Here is a 12,500-nt window from a genome sequence, read left to right as displayed (position 1 = left end):
TGTTAGAAGCAGTGAAAAGTTTTTATCGAGGATGTAAAGCATGTGTACGAGTAGGAAGAGAGGAAAGTGATTGGTTCCCAGTGAATGTCGGTTTGCGACAGGGATGCGTGATGTCTCCATGGTTGTTTAATTTGTTTATGGATGGGGTTGTTAGGGAGGTGAATGCAAGTCTTGGAGAGAGGGGCAAGTATGCAGTCTGTTGTGGATGAGAGAGCTTGGGAAGTGAGTCAGTTGTTGTTCGCTGATGATACAGCGCTGGTGGCTGATTTGGGTGAGAAACTGCAGAAGTTGGTGACTGAGTTTGGTGAAGTGTGTGAAAGAAGAAAGCTGAGAGTAACTGTGAATAAGAGCAAGGATATTAGGGTCAGTAGGGTTGAGAGACAAGTTAATTGGGAGGTAAGTTTGAATGGAGAAAGACTGGAGGAAGTGTTTAGATATCTGGAAGTGGACTTAGCAGCGGATGGAACCATGGAAGCGGAAGTGAATCACAGGGTGGGGGAGGGGGCGAAGGTTGTGGGAGCATTGAAGAACGTGTGGAAGGCGAGAACGTTATCTCGTAGAGCAAGAATGGGTATTTTTGAAGGAATAGTGGTTCCAACAATGTTATATGGTTGCGAGGCATGGGCTATAGATAGGGTTGTGCGGAAGATGGTGGATATGTTGAAATTGAGGTGGTTTGATCGAGTAAGTAATGAAAGGGTAAGAGAGATGCGTGGTAATAAAAAGAGTGTAGTTGAGAGAGCAAAAGAGGGATTGATTACATGGAGAGAATGAGTAAGGAAAGATTGACAGAGGAGATATATTTCAGAGGTAGAGGGAACGAAGAGAAGCGGGAGACCAAATTGGAAGGGAAGGATGTAGTGAAAATCATTTTGACCGATCGGGACCTGAAAATACAGGAGGGTGAAAGGCGTGCAAGGAATAGAGTGAATTGAAACGATGTGGTATACCGGGGTCGACGTGCTGTCAATGGATTGAACCAGGGCATGTGAAGCGTCTCGGGTAAACCACGGAAAGTTTTGTGGTGCCTAGATGTGGAAAGGGAGCTGTGGTTTCGGTGCATTACACATGACAGCAAGAGACTGTGTGTGAACGAATGTGGCCTTGTCTTTTTCTGGGGCTGCCTCTTCGGGGAGAGAGAGAGAGAGAGAGAGAGAGAGAGAGAGAGAGAGAGAGAGAGAGAGAGAGAGAGAGAGAGAGAGAGAGCTTGTTCCACCTCCTGTATTATGTTAACTGTTTTATGATCAGCTTTGTGTGTTGTGATAAAGAAGTGATGGAGGAGGCAGGACTGCTGCTTCTGTGGATGATGATGTCCCACGTAATGGACGAAGATGCCGGGGCCGGAGATGGTTGATGATGATGATGATGGTGGTAGTCATTATGATGGTGGCGATGGTGGAGCTTTGGGAGGTCTTGGTGGCGGGTGTTTTGGTGGCAGTGGTGGTGGAGGATGTTGTTGGAGATGGTGAAGTTGGTGTTGGTCATGGTAGTGGTGGATAGTGGTGGTGGATGGTGTGGATTGTGATGGTGGTTGTCGTGATGGTGATGGTATAGTGATGGTGGATGGTGTGGATTGTGATGGTAGTTGTCGTGATGGTGATGGTATAATGATGGTGGATGGTGTGGATTGTGATGGTGGATGACGTGGTGGTGATGGTGTAGATAGTGATGGTGGATGGTGTTGATTGTGATGGTGGATGGTGTGGATTGTGATGGTAGAGTGATGGTGGATGGTGTGGATAGTGATGATGGATGTCGTGGTGGTGATGGTGGATGGTGTTGATTGTGATGGTGGATGGTGTGGATTGTGATGGTAGAGTGATGGTGGATGGTGTGGATAGTGATGGTGGATGTCGTGATGGTGATGGTGTAGTGATGATGGCTGTTGCCGATTGTGATGGTGGATGTTGTGATGGTGATGATATAGTGATGGTAGTGGTCGTAGTAGTGTCGGTAAGGACAGTAGTCGTTTAGTCGTTACTAAATTATGAATTAATTTCCAGGAAACACAAATGATACAAAAAAAAAAAAAAATGCAGTAAACGAGGGAGTTGTGCACCGGGAAGAGAAAGGTAATCATATCAAGGGAAACCGAGGAACCAGCTGGGTGAAAGAATGGTTCCTCGGCGATTGACAGATTTAGAATCCTTCAGTGGACCAGCTGGCCTACGATGGTCCGTTAAGAGAATGTGTGGGGAGAGAGAGAGAGAGAGAGAGAGAGAGAGAGAGAGAGAGAGAGAGAGAGAGAGAGAGAGGAGAGACCCTGCCAGATCTTACTACAATATTTAAAGGTAGAAAGAAAAAGAAAAGTGTTGATGTCCAACAGGAAAGAAAGAAATAAGAGACGGAAGCATGGATAATGAGAAAAAAGAAGAGAAGATAACAAAGACTGTAGTAAGAAAACGCAGGAAATATGATGGCTGGCAACTCTACGGTTGTTGGGGACACATTTACAGTAATTCAAACCAGCCAATCATGGCGGCGGAGGGCCAGCGAGAGACTCCCTCAACGTTTTAGACGCATGACAAGCACTCGTGTGCTCTGTCTGCAGGCTCGTGGGAGACAGATGGTAAAAGGCAAGTAAGAAAATTGGATTACAAATTGTACCATAAAAGGCTTCCAGTTGTCTGGGGGAAAATCCACTCAGTACGATAACACACACTTTTATGTACTCCGGGCAACTGTGTACACCCTCCCCTCGTCTCATAGGTCAAGCTTTCCATTTTCATAATAAACAGTGTCTCGTTATTGCAGGATTTTGTCTTTCTCGCAGGGATATTGTCACACGACGGTGCTTCACGATGCGATGGTGATGAGCTCGTTGGGAGACCACGTTCGTATGTGGTCACGTATTTACCAACAACACTGGCGTTGGTTTGAAAAATTCTCGCAAAAGTTGGGGATCGTCAAGGTGTCGTGTGTGTGTGGAGGATACCGGCGCTTGGGTTGGTACGGTGTGGTTCACGCCAGACTTTGATGACGTGGTGGTGTTAAAAGTCGTCATGTGGTGTGTGTCTCCTCATTTAATCCTTCGTGCACGACGATGCGACCCCTGGGTGTGCTCAATGGACGTTACGCTGGACTCTTTTATATATAAGGGTTCTGGTGAAAAGTCGACACCGTCATATCTAGTTAAGGGCCACGCCGTTGTGATCAAGGAGATACAGATTTTGAAAGACAATGTCGAAAGTTTTGGGTCGCTTTTTGTCGTGATGAAGTCGTCTGTGGTCGTTCATGACGACAACCACTGGTGACCAAAGGATTTGTCAATACTCGTTTGGTTTCCCTGTGTTTCCTGCTAGTTTTGAGATCTTTTGTATCAAGATACGTGATTTATTATCTGTATTTTTTGCTATCTCATATTGATGGGTATATAAGCTACTACTGACACTAGGTGTGTGTGTGTGCAAACGTCATAACTAGCCATAATAAAGAAGTCCGGGAGGAGGGGCTGAACTACAGACCGGTCTATTAACGAGTGTGGTCTGTAAATGACTGGAAAAGATATTGAAAAAACAAATGGATGACATTTACAGACTGGAAAAGATATTGAAAAAACAAATGGATGACATCCGGCCGATGAGAAGGTACCGAAATGGGAGACAACACAGTTTCAGGGGAAGGAAATCATGCGTACGAACCTCCGACATTTCTACGAGAGAATGAACTCTGTTTTAGATGAAATCGAAGGCTAGGTGTATTATCAGTATCTAGGCTGCCAGAAAGCACTCATCGCTATACCACTGAGAAGGATGGTACAGAAGTTGTGTCTTCAAGCAGCAGTAAGGGGAAATTACTACGACAGATAGAATAATGTCTCAGTGGAAAGGACCAAAAGATGCAGGTCAGAAGTGCCATCTCGAAATAGATTTAAGATCACTTGTGGCGTGCTACAGGGGTCTGTTTTGGGACCCTTGCTTTTCTTGATTTATATATATGACTGACCAGAAGGAATGGACTCCCACATGAATGTTTACAGATGATGCCATGGTCATGAGGGAAGTGAAAAATGAAGAAGATTGCATCAATCTATAAGGGGATAAGACAACGTCCAAAAGTTATTCTGATACATGGTTGATGAACTTCAACCCTAATATATGTAAGGTAATGAGGATGGGACACAGCGAAAGAAGACTTTGATACAAGTTGTAGGGATCTCTACGTGAGAGAGAGACTTGGGAGTAGAAGTCGTCCCTAACCTATCACCAGAGTTCCAAGAGTCCCACATTAAGAGAACAGCAGAAAAGACAAACTGTCTGCTGGCAAATATTTTGATAACATTCAGGTGTACGGTCATGAAAGTATTCAGCCAACTGTTCACATGTTACATTAGGTCAAAACTAGAATGTGTTTCTCAGGTTTGGTCACTGCACTTGACGAAGCACAAAGATCTAATAGAGAAGGTGCAGAGGAGGGCAACAAAAACTGCACCGGAACTAAGAGAGCTGAGTCACAGGGAAAGGTTAGAGGCCTTACATTTGTCCAACATGCAAGTAATAAGAGTGAGGAGTGACCTGATTTCAACCTGTGCATATGATTATCAGCAGCAAACAGTTCGAAGTCCGCAAGTGTAGAAGTCAAACAAAAAACTCGTTGGAAAGGATGTAAAGATATACTTTTGAGGTATGAGGGCATGATATGAATCGTGAGGATCGCGAGTGTGGACAGCAGCATACAGAAATCAAAAAATTGTATTATGTTAAAGACTGTTCAAGAGATGGGAGGACCCACGAGTGTAAGATTTCCTCCTCGTACAGAGCAAATGGGTAATTACAGAACACAGGAGACCCCAGGGAGATGCAAGACCCACAACACGAGAGGAAATTGAATTGGCAAGGAATTCCCCAGTGTGTGAGGAGTCGGGCACTCCACCAACACTGGGGGAACACGACACTTCAGTTATAATTAATCTACACCAGACAACAACACCGTGATCATTCTCTCTCTCTCTCTCTCTCTCTCTCTCTCTCTCTCTCTCTCTCTCTCTCTCTCTCTCTCCTGCGATGATGTTACCGAGACGATGATTGTTGTTTGAACAGACGGAAGGGAAGGGCAGCGCCACGCCATAGAGCGTGTCGCGATCTTTCTCCTGCTTTTTCGTCGGGGGGGGGAGAGAGAGAGAGAGAGAGAGAGTCACATTTCCGCACCACAGCTCCGCCTGACGTGTTTCTTCACCTGTGTCGTGTCTTCGTTCCCCTCAGTTGTGTTTGTCCGTCCTCGTCACTCACCTGACGTGTGTGTGTGTGTGTGTGGCTAAGATTGTCTCTTCGCCTCTCGCCACCTACAGAGGACGAGACGTGGGAGGTGTGGACGTGGGGTGAGTCTCGTGTCTCGCTCGTGCCGGCAGCCGTGGAAGACGACGGCGCGGGTGGGTGGGGTGTCAGGTGCACATGTGTCATTGTCGTATTAATGATCAAGTTCGGTCGTTAGCGGCGACCGCTGCTGCTCTCGCCGTCAATAGCTCATTAGGAACTTCCTCCTCGGAAGAATGGCGATGTAACGCAATCGCCTCGTGAGGGACCATTGTCCTGTGGATTGTTACGGGAGTTTCGTACTTGTGTAAACAATGTGATACTCCTGCTGTGGTAATTTGATGGCTCCGGCTGGGTTGCTCTGCTTGACACACACACACACACACACACACACACACTAGAGCGATGCTTTGCTGTTGGCTTGTTGATCCCTTACTGTACAGCGACATTACCTTGAACACGACGGTGCGACACTTGAACACGACGGTGCGACACTTGAACACGAAGGTGCGACATTTGAACACGACGGTGCGACACTTGAACACGACGGTGCGACACTTGAACACGACGGTGCGACACTTGAACACGACGGTGCGACACTTGAACACGACGGTGCGACACTTGAACACGACAGTGCGACACTTGAACACGAAGGTGCGACATTTGACCACGACGGTGCGACACTTGAACACGACGGTGCGACACTTGAACACGAAGGTGCGACATTTGACCACGACGGTGCGACACTTGAACACGACGGTGCGACACTTGATCACGACGGTGCGACATTTGAACACGACAGTGCGACAGTTGAACACGACGGTGCGACACTTGAACACGACGGTGCGACACTTGATCACGACGGTGCGACATTTGATCACGACGCACGACGGTGCGACACTTGATCACGACGGTGCGACATTTGAACACGACGGTGCGACACTTGAACACGAAGGTGCGACATTTGAACACGACGGTGCGACATTTGATCACGACGCACGACGGTGCGACACGATCACGACGGTGCGACATTTGAACACGACGGTGCGACACTTGAACACGACGGTGCGACACTTGAACACGACGGTCCGGCACTGCTGGGCCAGGAAGGGTCCGGCACTGCTGGGCCAGTGAGGCCTTCCTATCACACATATAAACATGTGGTAATTACTCCTTGTCATGTGATGTGTGAACCTCATGAATGTCATGGGAAGTTGAGGTTTGGTGTGAGTGGCGGAGGCGATTCCTATGTGGGTTAGGTTACCTGCCTCAGCGCAGCATGATCGCTCCTCCCTGATGCTGGACCTCCTTCCCCGTTATCATGAACAGAAAAGTTGTATTTGATGATTCGTGAGATTCACATGGTGAGGTGAAGGTGAGGTGCACGGGTGTTGGGGTTGTGAAGGTGAGGTGCACGGGTGTTGGGGTTGTGAAGGTGAGGTGCACGGGTGTTGGGGTTGTGTTGGTGAGGTGCACGGGTGTATGGGTTGTGAAGGTGAGGTGCACGGGTGTTGGGGTTGTGTTGGTGAGGTGCACGGGTGTTGGGGTTGTGAAGGTGAGGTGCACGGGTGGGGTGGGTGAGGGATGTCAACGCCTCCCACCATCATCAGCTGCTGGTGACGACGAGCAGGAGGTGGCCGGCCTCCGTCCTCAACCTTCCCCTAAATTCTTTATCTTCTCCGAGTTGAGACGTGACCCTCATGGTTAGGTCTGGTCATATGCTCTCTCTCTCTCTCTCTCTCTCTCTCTCTCTCTCTCTCTCTCTCTCTCTCTCTCTCTGAGTTAAAGCTTATGATGCCCTCAAAAGTTCCTCATGTTAGATTAGAAAAGAGAAAATTGCTTGGTTGAAGAACAAGAGCGAAAGTTTAGATCAGAGTATTTTACGTTAGCCGACTGGTGCAAAAACATAAGTACCTTAAAAAGATACAAACAGTTGCTTCCTTGAAGTAAACGTCTGTAATTCTGTCCTTCTTTTAATGTAAAATTCTCTCGATTAGCAGAAATTCCCGTGAAATTATCGTGGAATTTCAGTATATATGTATTTTTGTTTTCCCACAGATGAACCTACCAATGTGACGTGTGAATTATACATTCGAAGCTTCGGATCGATCAACCCGACCACCATGGTGAGTACACACTTGGAACTTCAACACTGTGTTCAAAGCTTCAGATACAAGGACCTTGTTCATTGAATATCAGAGCCTCAACACTGTATCCAGTTGTTTGGATCTGTCTAACCCCAGTCGTCCCTTCATGTAACATCTGAACCAAGTGTTTCGAATCTTCTGACGAACCAGTCCACCATTCATTTCAGGCGACCAGCAATACACGTTCTGTTATCTGAAGTTTTGAATCCATCACCTCCTCTGTCATGGTGTGTACACACCGGAGCTTCCAACTTGCATAATGGGCGTCTCAACTGTCCCTCACATCTTCAAGCCGGAGTTAAAGCTGATTTGATCACGTCTCCAGCTGGCATTTATCTGGGAACTAGCAGCCTGGGCCAAGAGGAGCATAATGGTCTTACTCAATAAGTTTCTTAACACTCACAGGTTTCCTTCAAGTCTTTCATGTATAAGGAAAGTGATATTCACCTTCATATATCCATAGATTCCAAGGCGGAGATAATGGACGGCGCCTGCCTACTTAGCTAATAGCTCTTGGTCTCACTGCTCATCCCTGTGACGCGTGTGAAGGGAAGGGAATTGTAAAAGGAAAGGTTCCAATAGGCTTTTGAGGGGAATTCTCCGGAGGTTGTAGAAAGGAGGGTTTGAATGGGTTACCGATGTTGTGATGATGCTCATAACTGGTTAAGAACTTCGCTAGATATTGACTTTAAGTTATGATCTCCTTCTTGTGTATAACATCACGTACGAGGGTAATTGTTCACTGGTTAACACGATCATCTGATGAGCCAGACTCGATACAATACGCATAGAACTGTCGTAGAATACTACACACACACACACACACACACACACCTTACCTATAGGTAGTAGGATGACGTGTGATGAATCAACTTTTTTTTTTTCATAGTATGTACCATATGATAGTCTGTTACCAAGTGCTTTTTTACTAGAATTCACGACGAGATGTGGCCAAAAGCTGAGGTTAGTGAGGAGTGTAAGGAAACTTGAAGTTGCGAAGAAGAAGCAAGTGGTGTCGTGCGCTATATGTGTGATGGAGAGATTGTGTGTTTGTGGATCGAATGCCAGCGGCCCAGGTATGGGGTGAGGCAGAAGGGAAAAGACAGCAAGCCTGGGTCAAAGGAGTGAAACATGACAGGCACTGCAGTGCTGGCTCACAGCGCACCCGTCACTAACACTCACTCCGATACCGGGGGGGGGGGGGGGGTGTACTGGTGATGAGAGAGAGAGAGAGAGAGAGAGAGAGAGAGAGAGAGAGAGAGAGAGAGAGAGAGAGAGAGAGAGAGCAGCTCTTTAAGTCGCTCGTAACTCCGTAATTTGGTGTCGTCCAATCAGAATGTGTGTCGCTGAGCCAGGCTATTTGTACGATGATTCCGTTGTCATTAACGATCACAGATGCCAAGGAACGAGTGTTGTCCGTTTTCTTAGGCTCCGTGTTTCTCCGCTCTCCGTTTTTCTTGTATTTTCTATTTTCTATTTCCTGCATCTTTGCTTCATGGTGATTATCTAAACATTTTGTTCACTCCTTGGCTCTGTCATCCGAACCTTCTGATAACTCGAACATTTGATCATAAACCTTATATTCGAAGCTTCGGATCCTTGAACCAAACCCTTAGCATAACTACACACTGGATCGTAAACCTTTTATTCGAATGTTTCAATCTTGTGTTAGAAACCGTTTGATAACTTCATATGAGAACGTTTACCTGAGGAATATTAGAAGCTGTCGAACCGGAACCTAGATATGTTAACCCAGCACCTATAATGATTATACGCCGGTGGTCAAAGCCGTATATTTGAAGCTTCGGACGTGTCAACCTAGACCCAACGAAACTACTCACCCACCAACCCACCGTAGACTCGAACCCTTTTACCAACCACTCTACGAAGGATCCAAGACCATACGTGCAGTAAGTACGTCAGCTTAAGGCATCCCGATCCTCTTGCAGTAACAACACACCGGAACCTTAATCCTGGTATTGGAAAGCTTTGGATGTGACAACCAGGACGCAACTATAAATCCCAACAATTCATTACAGGTCGATATCAGAGCCAAAATCCCCTTCCTCAGACGCAAACACATCAGTGTGTTAATTGTTAATTAAACCCGCGTACGTGTTTAGCATACAGATTAAAGTACAAAATGGTTTATGGCTAATTAATGTGTTGATAATTACCTCAGGACGGGTTGACGGATGTCCACAGATTTCAACTAGGAAATAAAAATCGTGTTCAGGTTCAGGTGTATATAGGAATAAACGATTGTCTTGAGAGAAAGAAGAAGGAAATTAATAGGAAACTCTAGAAACCAGTTGGAAAATCTCGGAAACAGGAAGGTGAATAATGCCACACTACCGTCAACTAAAGTAACCCATGTATGCTTACGGTAGTGTCCCCTCCTGTAAACCAGGCATTTCCACTCACCATTCCTTTTCAGGTCTTGGCATCACACAAGCTGTTTCCTACTTTCTTTCACACTGGTTATCCATGGACCCCTAGTTATATCCTCAGCTACCCTCACCACCCACTCTTACATGCAGATCACCCGTCGCTGTCACTCGAGCTCTCGTATCAATCTTGCTGAAACACCCTCTCACCACCTCCCCCAAAAAGCACTCGCTTCTCTTCCTTACTCCTCTCGCCACCGGGAGCGTAAGCGCTAACGACGACCCATCTCCCGTAATCCGCTTTAATTGTCTCACATTTCTCTGGGGTCCATTTCCTTAAAGTCTTTCACACGGGCCCCCAACTCCTCCTCGCTCTAACTTCAGACCATTAGCACATTTCCCAGACCTTCATCATCACCCTTTCCCGTGAGCATAATTCCGCTTAGGGCCAGAACCTCCGGATTCCATCCCCCAGACGTGCTTGCCCAGTCTTTCCCTCCTCTTCATCCTGGTCACATCCACACTCAGTGACACCCGAGTCTGAGCCTTTTGCTTGTCCTTTACGACACTCAGGGATGATATATATATATATATATATATATATATATATATATATATATATATATATATACCGGGGTTGACGTGCTATCAGTGGATTGAATCAAGGCATGTGAAGCGTCTGGGGTAAACCATGGAAAGCTGTGTAGGTATGTATATTTGCGTGTGTGGACGTATGTATATACATGTGTATGGGGGTGGGTTGGGCCATTTCTTTCGTCTGTTTCCTTGCGCTACCTCGCAAACGCGGGAGACAGCGACAAAAAAAAAAAGATATATATATATATATATATATATATATATATATTTTTTTTTATATATATATATATATATATATATATATATATATATATATATATATATATAATATTTTGGAAAGGATCCCAGTTGAGCGTGTGATCAAGTATATTCCTATGAGTCCATGGGGAAATGAAACACGGTAAGTTCCCAAGTGCACTTTCGTGTAATAATCACATCATCAGGGGAGATACAAGAAAGGAATATGAAAGTCTGTTGATATACATCGAAGAGACGTAGCTCGGACGCCATTAACCACGACGGCCCCTGGCTATGATGGCGTGGCCATTAACCCTACCCTTAAGGGTCAGATTAAAGGCCACACCAACGCACGTAAGGGCAGTACAGTGACGCACCTAGGAAGTTAAACTCCAGATAGATTGGTTACCCCTCGAGTAGAGCCAGTTTAGAGCCCCAGCGTCAGCTGATTGATTGATTGCGGGCATTAGTGTGTTGGCTGAGCCTGAGGGAGGGAGGGTGTGGGAGGAGGTGTCGATACCATTGATGAAGCATAGAATTTCGTCTGTCATATAAACACCCCTCCACTGCCTCATAACGTACGTCACCCTCACATTCTCCCTCTCTCTGGTTATTGTAATACATACGTATATATAGAGATAGACAGATAGATAGATAGCTAGATAAGAATCGCATTGACATGGTCATAACATGTCCCAGTCAAACGCCATCTCGGCTGAAAAACAGAAAATGAAAGAAAACGAAATTCGAGGTGAATCAGGGCGGCTCCAGGGAGGGATGCTCGTAGTATCTGAACGGTGGAAAGTTTAGGGCAAGTGGGAGGAAAGACGAGGGGATGAAGTGGTGTATAGATCTCCACTGGAGCTTAGGTGTTCGTGGGACGCAGGAGGAGGCATCGTGATGGTCAGTCCTCGTGTGGTAGTGGTGCGTAGTCAGTCTGCCACCAATACACCAGTGGAAGCCTGGCTCCTGACTGACCTCCATATATACGTAGGTCCTGTACTAGTTATCCCCGAGCTGTATATACTGGTCATGTACTGGTTATCCCTTCTCTCATTCCCTGTGTTACCCTGAAGACATGAGACTTTGAACTAAAGCGCTACGGGCTTTTCCTGTTTCATTTTTCCTCGTAGTTATCAGCATATTCTTTCATACTTTTTGATGTTTCCCGAGTGAACGAGGTAGCGCCAGGAACAGGCGAAGAAAAGGTCTCATTCGCTCACATTCATTCTGTAGCTGTTCATGTAAAATGCACCGAAACCACAGCTTCCCATCCACAACAGGTAGTATATATATATATATATATATATATATATATATATATATATATATATGTATATATGTATGTATATATATATACGTTTTAAAGGAAGGTACGTGTTTGTTTAGTGAATATATATATTATTTCATAGAGGGAGGTCATATGTTTATAAGTTAAATACATATTCATTCATTGTGAAGAATCCTCTACAATAATTTTATAAGGAAATCGAAATCGTTGAGTTATACATTAAACTCTTTTTCTGTCAGTTTCGTTAAAAACTGACAGAGAAATGAAGACAGTTCGTGCTTCACCCACTCACTACCTAGATCTAAATGTGCGAGTATTACTGGAGCAGTAGACGGTTATGGAGCAGAGTGGATTAAGACTTACCCTGCGTGAGGCCACCGTGAGAGGAAAAGCTCTTAACCCCGTGTGTGAGAGTGGGATTGGAAGACGCCATTATTGGGAGCTCTACTTAGGCCTGAGGGGAGGATATGTTGCAAGGGTGTAATGTGTGGTGTGGCCACGGGTTATGGAACCCGGTAATGCTTAGCGCCAGCAACACACATTATATTGGGAGGTGAGTTTGAATGGAGAAAAACTGGAGGAAGTGAAG

General features: G+C 45.8%; 1 protein-coding gene across 7 annotated transcripts in view; it reads left to right on the top strand.

Moving 5' to 3' along the window:
* The window catches only part of LOC139749071 (glycine receptor subunit alpha-2-like), a 328,567-nt gene that overhangs the window by 119,367 nt on the left and 196,700 nt on the right, over positions 1 to 12,500 (top strand). For all 7 annotated transcript variants that reach the window (XR_011712883.1, XR_011712882.1, XR_011712884.1 and 4 more), the window contains one exon: positions 7,311 to 7,378. Coding sequence is in view for 4 of the 7 variants with exons in the window: in XM_071662543.1 (XP_071518644.1) it covers positions 7,311 to 7,378 (68 nt within the window). In the remaining 3 variants the exon portion in view is untranslated. The remainder of the gene's footprint in view (positions 1 to 7,310; positions 7,379 to 12,500) is intronic.

Source organism: Panulirus ornatus, chromosome 6, assembly GCF_036320965.1.
Source record: "Panulirus ornatus isolate Po-2019 chromosome 6, ASM3632096v1, whole genome shotgun sequence".
Lineage (NCBI taxonomy): Eukaryota > Metazoa > Arthropoda > Malacostraca > Decapoda > Palinuridae > Panulirus > Panulirus ornatus.
This window is presented reverse-complemented; position numbering and strand designations above follow the sequence as displayed.